The 18,112-nt window shown below is 40.3% G+C and overlaps 2 protein-coding genes across 2 annotated transcripts in view; one reads left to right on the top strand and one right to left on the bottom strand.

Annotated features, from left to right (window-relative positions):
* Positions 1–278: 278 nt before the first annotated feature.
* ptges2 (prostaglandin E synthase 2) lies at positions 279–7,612 on the bottom strand. Its single transcript, XM_085476359.1, has 7 exons — positions 6,206–7,612; positions 4,949–5,137; positions 4,495–4,550; positions 3,402–3,554; positions 2,866–3,066; positions 2,654–2,771; positions 279–1,309 (listed from the first exon to the last, which is right to left on the bottom strand). The coding sequence occupies exons 1-7, from the start codon at positions 6,659–6,661 to the stop codon at positions 1,163–1,165; spliced, it is 1,320 nt and encodes a 439-aa protein (XP_085332485.1). The 5' UTR covers positions 6,662–7,612; the 3' UTR covers positions 279–1,162.
* A 576-nt stretch (positions 7,613–8,188) lies between these two features.
* The window catches only part of LOC146697568 (ral guanine nucleotide dissociation stimulator-like), a 56,391-nt gene continuing 46,467 nt past the window's right edge, over positions 8,189–18,112 (top strand). Inside the window, exon 1 of the mRNA XM_085476358.1 lies at positions 8,189–8,398. Coding sequence (XP_085332484.1) covers positions 8,378–8,398 — 21 coding nt within the window. The 5' untranslated portion in view covers positions 8,189–8,377. The remainder of the gene's footprint in view (positions 8,399–18,112) is intronic.

The raw sequence follows: 18,112 nt of genomic DNA, 5'->3' as shown, positions 1-18,112 counted from the left end.
ACTCCAGGCCTCAATGGCCGGTGTCCTGCAGGTTTTAGATGTGTCCTTGATCCAACACAGCTGGTTTAAATGGCTAAATTGTCTCCTCAACATGTCTTGAAGTTCTCCAGAGGCCTGGTAATGAACTAATCATTTGATTCAGGTGTGTTGGCCCAGGGTGAGATCTAAAGCCTGCAGGACACCGGCCCTTGTGCTGCGGGTTTTAGATCAGAAACACACATTTTTATAAAACTGTAACACATTAACTGCACCAACATGTGGTTTAAAAAGAGACAACCTTCATGTTTACCTTTTTTATTTGACCTTTTTACATCTATGCACACGGAGTCGTTTTTATTACAGTTACTTCAGCTGCGGCTGAAATATTGCATATTAAACACATTCGGTGCCAGCTCGATGATTATTCGTACATTTTTTACCCAAACAGTCGCAGAACATATCGATTCGTCATGGCTTGACCGACACTGCATCAGAGGAACAATCATCTGAAATAAATACAGAGAACATGAACCGTTTTTCCACACAAAGCTGCAGAAACGAGCCTCAGACTCTGCAGTCCTGAGCACAGACGATTTTGATTTCCAAGATTTTCCCATGTGAGAGAAGTAGGCGTAAAACTCTAGCTCAGAAATAAACAGTGTTACAAGAAATAATTTATACAGCCAGTTTCTAAATTCCTATGTTCAAAAGGACAAACCAGCGTAGGGAACAATCACGTCTTTCCTTCACACACCAGTCTCGACCTGGAAATCAGTTTAATTTTGTTCATAGCCACACTGTAGACTGCCTGATGAATGAGAATGGAAAAAACCTAAAGTAATTCAAAAATATGTGGATGAAGAAGACTAGCTGCATGAATATGTGCAGATTTCTCCTTTAACCGTACTCTGAAGATGTGACTTTTCTGTTCCTTAAAAATAACAAAACAAGATCAAGTGTTTCAGTGATATTGTTGTTGCAGTTCGTCTATTTCACCACTAGAGGCCAGTAAAAATGACAGACCTTTAAACGAGCAGATTTGATCCACAAAAGCAGCTCTGTTAATGATGGAGTCAATTAAAAACCCACTCACAAGAATTAACAGGTTCAGGAAGTTGAGTGACCACTACAAGACCTGGCGGTGGTCGTCTTCTGGTTGCCGTCCTTCAGGAGCTTTTACTGTTCAGTGTTTATAAGGCTCAGCGTTAAGACCCTCGTGGTTGAGCGTGGCGCTCTCCATGCGTCTGTACCAATATTTCACTTTGGTGTTCGCCATCATGTCATCAAACGCCTGCAGGCCCTCCATCACCCTCAGGACTCCAAACACTGACTGTAACAGAAGAGCACAGGTGCAAAGCCTGAAGATTAAAAATAACTTTTTTCCTAAAGTTTACTCACTGTTAAAATTGTGGCTGCTTGTATGAAACATGACCAGAGTTTCAAATAATTAGGCAATCCCTGTGAGCCAAAAGCTCAGGGACTGGTCGAAATGCCGTATTTCAGGGGTTTTTTCTGCTCTTGGATCTCTGTGATGTCATAAAGGAGTGGATATAATGGACTGTATACTAAGGATGGACATAGTGAAGCCATTTTGTCGTGTTTTTAAATTGGATGTTAGAATTGTGAGGTAGATCTACATGCTCATTGGCTAATGGTTGTCAGTCACACAGTAAAGTGTTCCATCCAGTGCTATCTGCCTGGTTTTGTTACATAAAGTAACTAAAATAAAAATACTAAAATTGTGTAATTAAAGTGTTACTTTTACAGTAACAATAAACATTATGCTTTAAAACAAGCACAAATACAAAGAGTAACTTTCTTGATGGCACTCACATTGATGTGAACACCAGCAAGAAAATGATCCTTTTGAACTACAGATGTTTAAAGGAAAGTACACACATTTTTTGTAAACGTAGAACAAACTGGGCACCAATGCAGCGCCTCCATCTGGGGGAGTGTAACCAAGTTATTTTTGTAACTGTCCTTTATAGATGGTCTGCAAACACATCACACACTGTGGCGAGCTCTCGCTTCTGGGGGTTAAGACTTAGTTTTAAAGTTATGTTAAGGGTTAGCTTAGTGGTAAGAGGCTTGAGAGGGCAATAATGGGATTGAATGTCCTCACAATGTCAATCAAACCAACATGGATCAGCGTGTATGTAGGCCCCGCCCCCAACATGCAGCGTGGAGCAGGAGTAGTCACCGCAGGGGAAACGCTGATAACAGAAACCAACTTTTAGCCAAAATAAGATGAGAACAGCTCATCCACACAACATTAAACTTGTTACAGCACTTATTCAGCTCGTCAGCATCACACCTGCCGAGTTTAAGTGAGGTGGAGCAAATCAACAGCTGGAGATACACAACGAACAGGCACATGGACAAAATATTAGTAATCTAGACCTAAAATTTGTATTCGAGGCCATCAGTGCGTGTTTTCTAAAACATCTGCAGAACAAGATGTATTATTCAAGCACCTGCTGACCATTACAGAAAACAGGTTTAAGTTGCTTCAACACTGGCTTCACTTTTCAGACCTGAAAACTACCTCTTTCTATCTCTATCGGTCTGTGGTGAAGCTTTAATCAGGCTAATTTACGTACATTAAATTAGTAACAAGCCTAAGTTGGACCCTGGACCAAGCCTGAGCTGGACCTAAGCTGCGTTTCCTCACCAGGTCTGCCAGGTTGGGCTGATCTCCACCCATGAACTTCCTATTCTTGCCAATGGCTGCCACCCAGTCGTTGACAGCCTTGTAGAGATCCTCCCTGACGTCGTCCTGGAGATTGTGTCTGTTGGGTCAAAGGAGTGAAAATTAATACCTCACGTCCCCAAAAACCTTAAAATTACCAGAAACGCGATAGCCTGTTATCTAACACCACATACCGACTTTTCAGCCTTTTGGAGATGACAAACATGGCCGCAGCGCCAACATATTTGGCGAAGAAGCCTTCAAAAGTACCAAACTTGCCCTCACGTACGATATAGTCGAAGGAGGCCAGGGCCTCGTTGGTGGTTCGGTACACGTTGGGAGATATGAGGTGTACGAGCCAGTCGTCAGCCCACTGACGCCACTTCATCTCCTCTCTGAAATCAGAGCAGAAAACATTTACGATCCACAGAAAAGATGGAGTCGCGGTCTGATGCGGACCACATGACTTTAGTTTGCAGAAAACTCCACCACCACCACATTTTCATGCAGATTTAAGATTTTTCCTTCCAACAGATGCTCATCACACAGATCTTCATTAGAATGATGAAAACAGAAATCTCCCATTGCTAAAAGTAGAGGCTTCATATCAGCTGACCAATCACAAGCCTGAGAGCAATAATGCTCCACAGTCTTTGGGTTACACCCACGTGCTACCTTTCAAAATAAGAGTCCGCTAATAATTGCGTGTGAGAAACAGGGCTTGGCTTACTTCTGCATTTCCTTCTGTGGGTAAACTGCGACGGTCTCGCCCTCGCTCAGCATCAGCCAGTACTTGTTGTTGTACTCGATCACCTCCTTCCCCCTGTCATTCACCGACTTCATCTCCGGGTAGCAGCGAAGGATGTCGGACATGCTCTTCTTCCTGCAAAAAAACCCCAAAGGTAAAGATTTTTTGATGCCTCCAACTCATTTATCCAGGTGGATGAGCCCCACTAAGAACTGTTATGAAGAGAGAAACTATCCACTCTATTTTTTGACAATATATTTCTAGTGTACAGTTTGACCATTTAACACGGGGCATCTATAGTGACGTGCTCACTTTTGGATCCAGCCTCATGTGGCCACAAGAGGAACTGCAGTTCCTCTTGTGGCCACACTGGCTTACTGATGCCATTTCAAGACAAGAACACTGAGCTGGATAAAAATCACATCCAAGTGTATTCCACACCAAAGGAAGTAAGAATGAAACATTAAATTATGTTTTTACAATTAGTATTAAATAACAACACACTTGCTGCAGTGGGTCACTTAACCCCCCCCACAGAAATTTTACAAATCGTTAGCTTCATAGCATAATTGCCTAAGTCATTTGACTAAGTCAATGACTTAGGCACTTATGCTATGAAGCTAACGAAATGTTTTTCTTAAAATATTAACCCAAGCATCCAAACTGTGAGGTTTATTTAAATGTATTGCATTGTTACTTCTTTGGAAACCAAAATAAGAAACCCTGCCCTCAGAACACAAGACCAAGGATTTAACTAGTCGAATAACAATCAGCATATTTTCTAAATTCTAATATTTTCTCAGTAAAATATAGAAATAAACTTCACATACATCAAGTACAATAATAACATTATAATAACATTTTTTAATAACAAGACTTTTAAAATAGTTTTTTCTGCATTTTAGTTTTAATGCTCTGATCAGGGTGGGATGTATTTGAACCACAGAGTTTCCCACCTGAGATTTTATAGATTTTACACTATCAAATTATTTCTCAGAGCTTTATTCGAAGTGATTAACAGAAAATCTAAACAAAATTCCTCATGAAATAACAAGTGAAGGAAGTCACAACTTACTTGTTGACTAAATAGGTCTTGAGCGAGCTGATGATGACAGACGAGTCATTCAGTTGCTGCAGATTTAAAAAAAAGGAAATAGAGCAGGACATGAAGGGTTTCACAGGAAAAACCGGCACATTTTTTAGGTACTTAATTAGAGACTGGACAAAGGTTTCTCTTCTTTTTTTTGCGGACATGCTTTTCTTTATTTTCTGTCATACAAATTCTGTGAGTAAGTGACTCCTGTGAGCCAGAAGCCCAGTCCTCAGACTGCTCTTAGTGTTGGGATTTTAAGACAATATCCTTAAAATAATATAAAATATATAAATTGTGGTGAGTGAGGGTTATGAAGGCATGCCAGAAATTAAAATCTGTCTGAATGTTTGACAAAAACATAACAAGTCTTAACTTTGTTCTCTCAACAGTGCCCCCCCCCCCTCTCAAAGATTTAAGATGACATCAAATGTCTTACCACCTCACCATCCACCATCAGGATGGGCACCTTTCTGTAGGTAGACCACTTAATCTCCTTCCTCATCACCGGGTTCACCTCCACGATCTCATACGGCAGCCCGTGGTAGTCCAGGAAGGCTCGCACCTTGCTGCAAAACGGGCAGGTCTTGTACTGGTACAGGGTCAGCTTCAGACTGCCTCCTGGAGCCTGGAAGGAGGCAGCAGAGGAAAGGAGAGCGCTATGAGGCTAAAGTATGTGGACACTTAAGAGCTGCCACCCCCAGCTTGGCAAAGGGCTGCTAAAAAGAATGCAAGCTTATTTTTCTGTCCATCTTTTATACTGTCTATGGATCTGAAAGAACTAATACTACTCCACAACAGGCTAATGGAAGCTGGCCAATCAAAAGAAAGTGGGCTTTTAATAAGGGGTGTGGGGCAGGAGGTGTTTAAAGAGGCAGGACCTGAATATAGCTACTGAGGGGGAGCATGAGAGACAAGTATGAGATAAGGATTATTATGAACTGTGAATTATGCAAAGCTAGTGGTGCTTGATAAGGTGATAATACTGCTTATAAATGCTAAGTTAAACCTGCAACACATTGCAGGTGGGTGAATAGAATACCTTTTATTGTCACTATACACATGTACAATGAGATACAGAGCGTCTCCTACTCAGTGCAGGTGTGTGGGAAAGAAAGGAGGGTGAGGTGCACAATTCTGCGACACTAATATAGATATATATATATATATATAGATATATATATATATATATATATAGATATATATATATATAGATATATATATATATATATATATATCCATGTGCAAGAACACCTCAAGGCTTCAAGAGCAAACGTTTGTGAAGCACAGTGACTGCAAAGGTTTATTGCTGATGGCTATTACAGCTGTGCACGTACAGATAAAGGGGATCCAGGCCCAGAAACGTTTGCAGACACACAGACAGCAGTGATCCACAGCATTTCTCCAGCCACTAACACACCGTAAAGCAGACCGCCTGTAGTTCATACAGAGCAGATCCAGTAAAAGCAAAACGTTACAGACAAACCTGTAAACTTAATTTTAAAACTAAACAACAGCGCATTTTGAAAGCTTTTATTGTGTTTCTACTCCAGTAGAAACACAATAAAAGGCAGTATTCAGAAGAAGTGGCAGATGTCCGCAGCCGCTGGGGTCTGACAAGTGACCCGGGCTGCACACACCTCAGGCAGGTGAGCTTACTGCAGGCAGACGGTGATGATCAAAGACACCCACTTACCTCACTGACCTTCCTCTCCTCCTCGGCCAGGTGCTGCTGGACGGACAGCTTCACAGTCTGATATAAACCCAAACCTCCACCCAGCAGGAAGGCGCAGCCCAGCACCCTGCCTCCCCCTTGGCGCACACCGGAGAGCAGTTTGGACCGGAACCCCGCTCCGCCGGTGCCGTACGCCCTCCTGGATCCGTGCGCGCCCACATTCCCCAGCAGGTAGGAGAAGGCGCCGGACCGACGGGCTGCTGGAGACTCCAGAAAAGACAAGCCGACCTTAGTGAGTGTTCTGGCGCAGGAGGCTGCCATGTTGGCTTTACATAAAGTCCCAGAATGCACCACGAGGGATAGGGTTTGGGCGCCCTGAGCTGAGCCTGTCAGGGTGTGTGCCGCCCCCAGTGGCGCGCAAAGGCAAAACCTGAGAAAAGGTGCAATGAAAAGGGAACCAAGGGGGTAAAAAGACATCAAATAGATGCAAAACCGCTAAATGATGAACAGAGAAAGGCAAAATCACCACAAAGAGATATAAAATAACTGTAAAGAGACAAAAACAAACAAACAAGCAGATAAAGTTAGAGAGGTCAGGTTGAGATGGTTTGGACATGTGCAGATGAAAGATGGTAACTTTACTAGATAAATGATGTTAAATGTGGAGCTGTAAGACAGGAGAAAAAGAGGAACACCCCAGAGGAGGTTCATGGGTGTAGTGCAGAGGGCACGCAGAAGAAGATGCTGGGAATAGGGATAGGGTGAGATGGAGACAGATACAGATGTAAAACCAAGAGATGCAAACATGACATCATCACAGACCTCAGAGGACTACAAAGACCTGCAAATTACAACTACATGGAAAACAACAGGATGCGAAACCGCCATAAAGAGATGCTAAAAATAACCAAGTGGAGACTAAGAGTCACTGCAAAGATGGAAACAATAATTAAATTGTAAAAGCAACCATAAAGAACATAAAACAGACACAAATAGATGCAAAATGATCTAAAACTGATACTGAATAACAATAGCAAAGAGATACCTTTTTGTCTTTTTATTTTGTTTTGCTAATATTCACATTATTCCTCATTCACCTTTGTTTTACTGAGCTGAATGTTTTTGTTTTTTGTGTGTGTTGTAGCTGCTTTATGACAGGATTTTTCTCAACTTTTGGAATAAATTAAGTATATATATTTCCAGACCTGTGGAATTATGTGGGATATCACATAAATTAAATTGAACTGAACAGTAAATAATATTGGACTTCTGACAACTTCTCTGCAGTTTTAACACAGACATCCACTGGCCAAGTTTGCCCCTTTAAAGGGCTATTTCCGGCCCTCGTGCCATAGGTTTTACACGGCTTTGTGTTTAGATCGTCGTTGTTAGTTTTGTTTTATTTTAAATAATTGATAAATGTGTTTTAAATGCAAAATATTTACATAATTGAACTGAATTGCACTGAATTGAATTGAGGTGTGTTCAGGAGCGCCTGTTTTGCCCTGGATGCGTCGGTCTACGTGTGGTGCATTCAGGAGCGTCGTTTTTCCGACTTTCTCTGTGATCGCAGCAGCAGCAGCAGAGGACCGTCCTGCTGCCCTGCTGAAAGCGGAGAATCCCCCTCAGCCAGCAGCGGCAGCAGTACTACCAGCATCATCCATTTTCACTGGTCGAGCCACATCGCATCCTTCTCCGCTCGGACTCTTCGCTCCGCTGGGATGCCGCCGTCGAGTAACGGCGGCAGGGATTCGCTCGGGAGCGCCTGAGCTGGAGGACACCGTCCCCGTGCGGTTTTTGGAGCGTGACTGGGATGAAGGCACGAGGAGACAAATAAAAATCTGATCATAGCCGGCTAACGCTAGCACGCTAACGTTAGCTGCCCGTTTTCCCCTCCCTGCTCACTGACCGATGTGTTTTCCTCCATGAATAAACACTCCTTTAATGCCCCCCCGCCTTTTTTTTTATTCTTGCGAAGACATGCTGAAGTCACCAAGGACATTTATCTCAAGGATAAAACATCGCAGGGGTCTCCTAACCTCCAAAGGGTAACGCCAGTTAGCCATTAGTACCTTTTATTTTTTTACATTTTTCTCGCTCGTCCGTGGAGATGCTGGCTGAGGAAGAGTGTGTCTAGCGCTGAAGCAGAACTCGCATGGATACTCACTCCATGAAGGTCATGATACTGAGAGAATGATCATGCTGGAAAAACAGGTAAGAAATCAGCACAGAGCCGTGAAGTCAGCGGGTTCGTATTTAAATGCACACCTGAGCTCATTTGCGTATCGTAATTAGGCTACATGGGGCGCGTGCTGCACCCCTGCCACAGATGTGATCTGATAGAAGTAACGGGCTGTAAAGGCGAATTTATGCAGGTGATCAGCACATTTTTAATGATAATAATCCCCCCCCTCTCTCTTTCTCCCCGGCTTAAAGTCTGCCTCTCTCTGCCACTCTCTCTCCTGCTGCTCTTTAAGCCATAGACTGTATATAAAGATGTAAGACATAGCATTTACAATAATTAAATGTGTTTTTGATTTTGGGGGGATTAAATCGACAAGACATTATCAATGTTGTGAAGCTAGGGTTGCACGATTTTGAAATTTTAGGTCAATAAAGACATTTTGTAAAATAATTAGGACCTAAATCTGATCCCCCCAATCATTTATTTATTTATTTGTTTGTTTGTTTGTTGTTATTAATTCCCACTTGCGTGACTGGAAAGAATAGATCTGTACTATATTATTTGTTCGAGTCACCAGTAATTATGGTATGAAAAATTCTAAACATCTCACCTACCCAACTGAAATGGAATTTCTTCACAGATACAAAATTTTGTTATTGTTAAATTAGGTCCATGTTAACTCATTCACTGCCAGCCATTGGCAGTGAATGAGTTAAACCCATTGACTCATTCACTGCCATTGACGGCTATAGACGTCAATGGCAGTGAATGAGTTAAGTATGTTGAACCTGACACTTGGAAAAAAAATACAAACGGTGTATGTAATGTTGCATTTGCAGGGGGATGGTGAACATAATGTAGAAGACAAATCAAAATATAAAAACATTTAAAAAAAAAAACCACATGTTAATATTTGATATATATATTATATATGTGCCAAGTTTTGTTCAGATTGGCCCACCTGGCACTTAAGACACATATACCACATATCTTACAATCATTATAGTAGGATTAGGGATTCACCAACTGTGGAATCATAGATGAATACCGATGTTTTTTGACAGATATCGGGTTCTGATGCCGATATTTTTTTCAGTCCCTTTTGGTTTTGTTGATATTCAGGGTTACCCTTGTTTCTGGGAGGCAAATTAATTATAAACTATTAGGGATGCACCAAATTGTGAAATTCTGGCAGATACCAACAGGCAAAAATAATAATCCAAAGTATATCTAGTTGTGATGCCAACATTTTCTTTTCATTTTTTTATTAATATTTACATTCACCTCTGTTCTATGGAAGAAATCTTATAAAATTTTAGGAAGTCACTGCTTGTTAAACAGGTCAATTCTAATAAATAATATCTGATGTTTTTTTCTTTGTTTTCTTGTTTTTTATTCCCTCCCATGTGCCTGGGAGAACAAATAAATCTTCATTATAAAATATTTGGGATGCGCTGATTGTGATTTCTGTGCAGATATTTTATTAAGCTCGTGGCGATACCAATGTATTTTTTCTTTCTTTTTTTTTGTGTTATTTATGTTCGCTCTTGTTCCAGGTAAACAAACAAGCCCTCGTGCTGTAATGGGAATTTTTTGGCCAATACCAACATTTAAAATAACAGTTTGTCAGGCATCCGCTCCTGATGCCGCCATTTGTCTTTTTTATTTTGTTACATTAACTTTTGTTACATGGAAAAATAAATTGTTATTGTACAATGTTAGGTATGAATTGAATGAAGTCCTGGATGGATAAAATTGTTATAAAATACCAATTCAACCAATATTTTTTCACCACTATGTTTATCTCCAGTAAAAAAAAATAAAATAAAATAAACAACCAAAAAATAAATAAATAACTGTCCTATTTTTTAACAGTTTTTCAAACAAACTGACAAATAGATTAATTAGATATTGAAGGTTTAAAGTTGGAAAATGGATAAAAACCGAACATACCTCAGTAAATTCACTTAAAATGTAAGTGGCAAATAAGAAATCCTAATAAAGACGTGTCTATGGTTACATTATTGGCCAAAAATTTCACTGAACAGTTTTTAAAACTAGTAGGCAGATGCTTGTTTGTCTCCTAGGCTTATAAACTGAAGTATGAGTTATTTTTAGTGATAGTTTTCTGCTTGTTGTTGCCTCTTGGTACTTGCTTCAGGAAATGTCCTTCAACCAATAGAACTCATAATCTTATCTGTCCAAGAACGGAGGGCAGGAGGTGGTGTTGACGGGATGTTGGTGGAGTTACTTCCTCTTGTTTGCTTCCATAAACAGAGCGTTAATGTTACATCTTACCGTCAGAGATGTGAGGAGGTGTGTCTGATTTTAATTCTTTCAGTCACTCAGTGGGAAGTTAATCAGTTTCCTTAAATTGTTCCTGTTGATTAATTTTGTTTTTGCAGTGTTTACTCTACTGGTGTCTAAAGGCGTGAGCTGGAAAATCTGAATTGTATGCAGGTGTTTGTGTTACTTTTTGTAAAAATATTTTATGATTCTAATAATGGTATAAAAGTCAGTCAGTTACAACCAGTCAGCTCAGAGAGGCCCAGAGTTCGATATAAACTTTGGCCTAAAGTCTAGCTAAAAAGAATATGTTGGGCAAGTTGATTGCAAGCCTGTTTGGACTTGTGTCGGTGTTTCCATTAATTATAGTTAGAAGCACTGTTTTCAGAATCTTAATTAGTCTCAATAAGCCGTGTCATGTTCATTATCAGGATTAAATATATTTTGCAGCTTCCCGCTGATTTAACTAAAAGAAAAGGCCTCTCTTTTAGTGGGAGAGGTTGCTGTGATTTGATGCTGTCATGGTATTTTCTTGTCTTTTCTATTAAAAGTCCCAGCTCATAACTGTAAGACAGGGTTACAGCCTCACTGTGTTGTTTCTATAATTTTTCCATGTTAGAAATCATCAAGTAAACCCGATGAATCTGTGTCAAAGGTCACTGCTGAGCTTTGTCTGCGAGGCGAGCAGGATGGATGTGAGGCTTCCCACCGCCTCCGTTCAAAGGCTGCGTTTAACCCTCAGCTCTCACTGCCTGGATTTTACTGTAAACACCCTTATTCTTCTTTGTCTCCTCCATGTAAATCCTGCTTCCTGCTGCTGGTATTATTGATGTTTATCTGCTTCTGAAACATTTATTTGCACTCCCAGTTTTGGTTTTTTTGTACTATTGTAGGAATCGCAGATAAAGCTGTAAGCCTCTCTGTCGCTCCATTTTCTGCACAAACCACTCCATTCTTGAGCTTGACTTCACTCCAAGCATATCGGACTTCTTTGTCTGATGGAATGTGACAAGAATCAGACTTTTTTTCTCCAGTTTTTAGTCCTCGGGGTTTTTCTTTTCTTTTCTCCTTTTTTTCATTTATGTAGAGGAAGGGCTTGTCCTTGAAATCTCTTTTCTGAAGAAGCCTTTTTGCACTGCTGGGCAAAGTGTATGAATAGTGTTGCAAAGTGCAGGAGCTGTGTAACATTTCCACTCGTTGATGACACTTGTTTTGCCCCACTCTGTTTTTGTTCGGTCAGCAAACAGCTCGAATTTTTGTGTCAGGGCTGCCAACATTTGTCCACGTTTGTGACAGGATTAGATTTGAGTGTGTAGACACTGTAATCATTTGCAGGCGTGTTCATGCTGAGTGAAGGCAAATTTTTCCATCCAGAGACTCTGCAGGCCAGAAACAAGATGATTTCAGGATACAGAACAGGCAGAAGAGTCCGGAAATTTCTTTGTATGCCTGTCTCTGCTCTTAGGAATCATATGTGATAGATAGATTATATTTTTAGTATTTTCTTTCCTATCTGTATACAGTTAGAGCCATGAGTTTTTGAACGGTGACACTTCTTTTTTTGTAGTTTTTGCTCCATACACCTCCATAGTGGAAGTACTGACTTTCCGCTTTAATTCAGGGAGGGTAAAAAGGTATTGCATTAACTTTGTTAGGCAGGCATTTTATACACCACCCCCCATTTTCTGAGGTTCAAAAGTAAGTGGACATCGTTGACTAATGAGCTTTACTGTTGTTGCATGACAGCAATGAGTAAATGGTGTCTTTTCACTGGAACTCTTAGTATGAGGTCAAAAGAGACGCTGATGCAAGTGAAGGAGGCTGAAAGAAACAAAGTAAGCCCAACAGAAAGATTCCAGAAACTGTCCTGCTCATGAAAAACAGCTGAAGACATTTAAAGTGCATGAGAATTATTACAGAATTACTTCCATGGTTTATCATCCAAGTATCATAGAGGCTCCTTGAACTTATTTAGTCATTTTGGCTTTAGGCTTCATTTCAAAAATCCTGCTAAAAAGCCAGTTCCTTCCTCTTTGGACAGAAGAAGCTAATATGAACTTGGACCAGAATGATGGGAGGAGTAAAGCAGGGAGAAGGAGAGAAACAGCTCATGATATGAAGCATATCACATCATCTGTCAAACTCAGAGGAGGGATTGTTATTGCATGGGCATGTATGTGTCAGAGGAACTGGGTCACTGGTGTTTGTTGATCATGTGACTGCCGAAAAAAGTAGCAGGATGAGCTCTGAAGTGTACAAGGCTACACTCTTAGAGAAAAAGTCAACTTTCTATTTGTGCACATGGTCACACATACAGTTTACAGTTGGCACGGATCTACTTTAAGTCACAATTATGTAGGGCTGTTCGATATATCGTTTGTTTTGTGGCGTCGCAAAATAAACTGTTTACGGCAATATTATTTTTACACTTTTGATGGTCACTGTAGTGGCTATATTCATTTCTTAAAGTTCTCTCTTTCTCTTATATTTAATATAACCACACTACCGACAGACAAGCGCCTGTTTTTATGCGTTGTCGTTAGCAACAACGACGGTAACACCATCGCGTGTCCGCTTGTTTATTTTCCACATAAACCTTTCACAATAAAGCTCAAGATCCTGTTGAGACTTTTCAAAATAAACTGAATCACGTGAAAAAGTATGCAGAGTATTTACGGATGAGAAACAAAAAAGAGGCGTCAGGTGCCTAAAAATAAACCTTAGACTCAAACGTTAGAACAGGTTTTTCCCCGCAGCACGCCGTGTAATAAATACTCACAAAGAAAACGGCGGCCGTTACAATTTATGTCTAAAAATGTATAGCTTCATGCATCGGTTAAAACACTCGACTCCAGCTACTCGACGCCCAGCTGGAAACACTTCACGTAAGTCGAGCTGCCCGAGATTCACAGAATTTACAGAAAATGTTAAAATTTTGTAATTTATATCGTTATCGGGACGATAGATGTCTTATGTCGGTCATATCGCACAGCCCTACAATTATGAGTGAAATCCTCGTTCTGTCCTGCACAACCGGCGTCGCCTTCCTGCTGTGTTTTCCAAAAGACTAAGAACAAACTGGGTATTTCAGTAACCTTAAACTCTTATTTCAATGTGTAATCAGGCTGCTGACATTAAGAATAAGAATTATTTGTTACTTCAGCCTGATTGCTCCCAAAAAAGGAACTCAAAGCTGTGATTGGTTGGATTACCATTGCATTCGGTGCCTATCCTTATACTACTTTCTTCTTCTACCCCATTATAATTTGGATGCAGGTTTTGTACTTTGCACTCCATGCCACTCTGCAGAAATAAACCTGCCAATATATGATGCTGTTATATTATAGATAAATCTGCAAAGCATTAAATGAGCAGTGTAAGCTGTCTCCAGCAATCAGATTTAAGTTATATACCAAGGAGTGAATCAATGATTCTAATCCAATAATATTATGAATATGATTCTGCATTATGAGTATGTTCAAGTATTTTTAGTACATTTTAATGCTAAAACCTTTGCACGATTCCAGCTTTTACATAAGTACTTAAATGTTTGTCTCACAACTGTACAAAATATTTTTTTAAACCTTTCATGTATTTCATATGTATCAGAGCACCGGTCTGCACATGAGCCTGAAAACCTTAAAGTCATTCTGATCTAATGTTCTGCTTTCCTTTTAGCACCTCTCTCTCTTCATCATAGGAAGACATCATTCAAATGACTCATATTTAATGCCTTTTCAAGTACAGTTTGATTTACATAAAGCTCTAAACCATTACCCCCTAAAAAGTTAAATTAACTTTTATAACATTTAGTTAACCAAAGGAATATATTTGATCACAGTTCTACCATGGAGCCAACTCACAACCACCTGTTTCACAAGCCTGATGTGACAGTTAAGGGGTGGAATGGAACATTTTGTAAAAGCAAATAAATCCTGACGTAAAAGCAAAATAATGAATTTTAATTTTTGACCTTGAAGATATGTTTACAAGTTCTTTGCAGCCTAAATATGACAGTGTCATAGTTGTGCAGGAAGTTGAACACATAAGATTCACCCCTTTCCTTTTCCACCTCCTGACATCTTTTTCTCATTACTGATTGGTTCTTGTGTTTTCTAAGTGAAATCACCTGCCACACATTCTTTTTGCCTTCCATAACTTCCAACCATCCTGTCCATCTATCCATCAGTCCATTTTCTCACGCTTATCTGCTCATCTATCTAAGCATAGAAGCCCAGATCTCTCCTTCTCTCTCCCCAGCCTAGCCTTCTCCTCGAGCTTTGCCGGGGAAACACCCAGGCATCCCAGGCCAGCTGAGAGATAAAATCTCTCTAGCATGTCCTGGATCTGGCCCGGGCCTCCTCTTGCTAGAACGTGTCCAGAACACTTCACCCAGGAGGCATCGTGTCAGATGCCCGAACCACCTTAACTGGCTCCTTTTGATGTGGAGGAGTAGCAGTTCTAGTCTGTACTCCTATCAAATGACTGAACTCCTCAGCCTGTCTCTAAGGGAGAAGCCAGCCACCCTTAGGAGAAAGCTCGTGACTATAGGTGAGGGTAGGTATGTAGATCGCTTTTTTACAGTTCAGCTCTGTCTGACAGAGAAAGAGTGAGCGTAAAATACCTAATCATTTTTTCTGAAGCATGTTATGATGGCTATATCCTTTATGTATCTCATAGGATGAGCACATTGCCCAAACCTCCTCATTAACTTAAAACAATGTTTATTTATCCCAGCAGCCAAAATATTGAATATAGCCTAAAACGAAATAGCTTAAATAAACTAGAATAGCTCTATAAAAATAAGTATAGCATGACAGAAAATATATGAAAGGGTTGGTTTAATAAAAAAAAATGAAAAAAGTGAATGTTTAGTGTCATTAAAATAATCTTAGCCAAACCTTCAGCTATAAAACTGCCTGCACATAAAAGTGAAACTTGTCTTTACATCTCCATCATTTTGAAATTAGCTTCAAAGACACATATTGTTCTGTAGTTCTCTTTTCAGTTCATTGACTTTCTGAAGCCTGTTTCTTGTCAGCAGCACAATAAGCCTAACCCTCTGGATTGTGGATGCGAACATCAAAATGACAAATTTGATGTTTACAAAACAAAAATGATCTCATATCAAATAGATACGACCTCTTTTTATGCTCAGAGAAAATCAGATAAGATTAAAACATTTTTATTAATTTGCAGATTATTACCATTAATGTTGTTGAAAGTTGTGAGGAGCAAAAAATTATATTTAGATCAGTTTAAAAAGTGTGAAGGACCAGATTTACCCTGTCCTTGACAGGGTCTTAAAGATCTTCTTGATTTAAACTAGGTTACAGGCCAGTTTTCAATAGGTAATTTCTGTTTGTTTCTATTCTTTGCTCAGTCTGCTGAGCAAAGAATAGAAACAAACAAACATAAAGGTTATATTTTCCTGTTTACATGTTTCTTTTGATCTTTCCTTGAAAGTCTCGTGTTAAGAAGTCAGAACAAGTACTGTTGTTGTTGTTGTTGTTCTGTAATCTGTAATCATTTGTCTAAAAGCAGCGTTTAGCCGTAATAACAGGTTTGCACCCTGTAGTCGTGTCTCGGATGAACTGACTTCTCGTGTACCTGCACCGCCCGTCCTGTCTTTGTCTGAGTCCGCAGGAAGCCGAGCTGCAGGTTACACTCTGGCTTCCTGTCCTGGCTGTGTATCTATAGACGGAGGAGGAGGAGGAGGGGGTCTATCTTATATAGCCCTATGAAGAGCCAGCTTTGCCTCCCTGTTTCCATGACAACCGCTCTCCTACAGTATTCATCCGTGGGACGGTCTCTGCATCTGAAAGCAGTTCCCAGTGGTGTTTCAGGCCCTCTCGCTCTCTTTTCCTTCAGCTTCTTTGCTACTTCTTTTACTTCTTAATAGTGTTTTTAAAAAGCAGCGGCAGTTCCTCATCTTTACTGGCTGCTGTACTTTTAAATCTCCATGTTGAGGATCATTGAATTCAGCACTTTTTAAATCAATTCAAATTTTCTACTCAATTCAATTCAGTTTTATTTATACAGTGCCAAATCACAACAGCAGTTGCCTAAGGATGCTTTATACTATAAGGTAGACCCTGCTATAATTCTTCAAGTTCCTCAAAACCAGCGATTATTCTTTCAAGAGTGACCTGTGCACAAAGGATGTGCAATAATATAGAGTCAGACAAATAATACAAAGACACATTATACATGTTCACAGTTTTAAATAAGCATGTGTAAGAATAACTGCAGATACATGTAAACTTATACTTCAATGAAATAAACCCCTGAACTGAAATAAAACCAGTACGCTGTAACAGAAAGAATCAAGTGCTTTTTTCCATATAAACAACACCACCATAAATATCTTTAAGAGTCAACAGTTTCACTTTTGTAACTATGAATATAACATACAATATAAACCATAGGCTGGATCATTTTAACATGCACTCAGTCTTATCAGAGTTTAGAACAAACTTATGTCTGATTAGAATTTTTCTGAAATGCATGAGATGTGATACATTTAGCAGATGTGGTAAAGTATTCTTTCTGCCTGCACTATACACAGTGCGGTGTAGTTTAGGTAGAGCACCACTTTTCCCTCCTGTGTCGCCTGATGGTTTGCCAGAATCTCTTCGAAGCAGTCTGAAATTCTTTTTCCGTGGCCTCTCCAAACTCCTCCCATGAATTTTTGCTCCAGCCACTGCCCGAGCTGCGCTCCGCTTGGCCTGTCAGGACCTATCGGCTGCCTCCGAAGTCCCACAGGTTAACCAAGCCCGATAGGACTCCTTTTTCTGCCTAATGGTTCCATTCACCACCGGAGTCAACCATTTAGTTTGGGCGTTAGCACGGTGAAAGGCACCGAGCACCTTGTGGCTGCAGCTCAGTGCAGCAGCTTCAACAATGGAGGTGCTGAACATGGTTTATTTGGACTCGGTGTCCCCAGTCTCTCTCGGACTGCTGTTAAAGCTCTGCTGAAGGTGGGAGTTGAAGATCTCGGAAATGGGAGCCTCTGCCTGGCGTTCCCAGTGATTAGAAAATCGACCCGCAGTCTAGGGTTTTCTTGGTGCCATGTGCACTTATACACCCCTGTGACCTGGAAGAAACCCAGAATAAGTGGAAGAAAATGGATGGACGGAAGTTTTGTTGATATAAATAATACGTTAGGCTCTTGGCTATGACTGCTAGGCACCATGATTACATCATAATTTCTGATGTAAATAAGAACCTTCAGGGGCCTAACATATACCTGTGCGCCAAGTTTGGTTGTTCATCTCCTGATTTCTTTTTCTAAAGTGTAGAAAAAGAACTGCCTGTAGCTCGATGGCTGCAGTTTGTAGGTGAATAAAAGTGGACCAGGAGAATAAATACAAGAATAAAACCATTTAATGTGCTGTTGATCTAAGCCAGCTGAGCATATCTTTTCTACCAGAATACCATAATCTGCCGAATCACAT

This window comes from Copadichromis virginalis, linkage group LG12 (genome assembly GCF_057382275.1).
Source record: "Copadichromis virginalis isolate Kocher_CV1m ecotype Utaka linkage group LG12, C_Virginalis_male_GT1.1, whole genome shotgun sequence".
In the NCBI taxonomy this organism is placed as follows: Eukaryota; Metazoa; Chordata; class Actinopteri; order Cichliformes; family Cichlidae; genus Copadichromis; species Copadichromis virginalis.
This window is presented reverse-complemented; position numbering and strand designations above follow the sequence as displayed.

Excerpts from the sequence above, each read along its gene's own strand:
- ptges2 (XM_085476359.1), bottom strand. The coding sequence starts at position 6,661 with ATGTCTTTTTACCCCCTTGGTTCCCTTTTCATTGCACCTTTTCTCAGG. Across the intron at positions 4,551-4,948 it reads TGATGGTGGATGGTGAGGTG|CAACTGAATGACTCGTCTGT; the intron begins GTAAGACATTTG and ends TTAAATCTGCAG. Across the intron at positions 2,772-2,865 it reads TCCAAAAGGCTGAAAAGTCG|ACACAATCTCCAGGACGACG; the intron begins GTATGTGGTGTT and ends TTGACCCAACAG.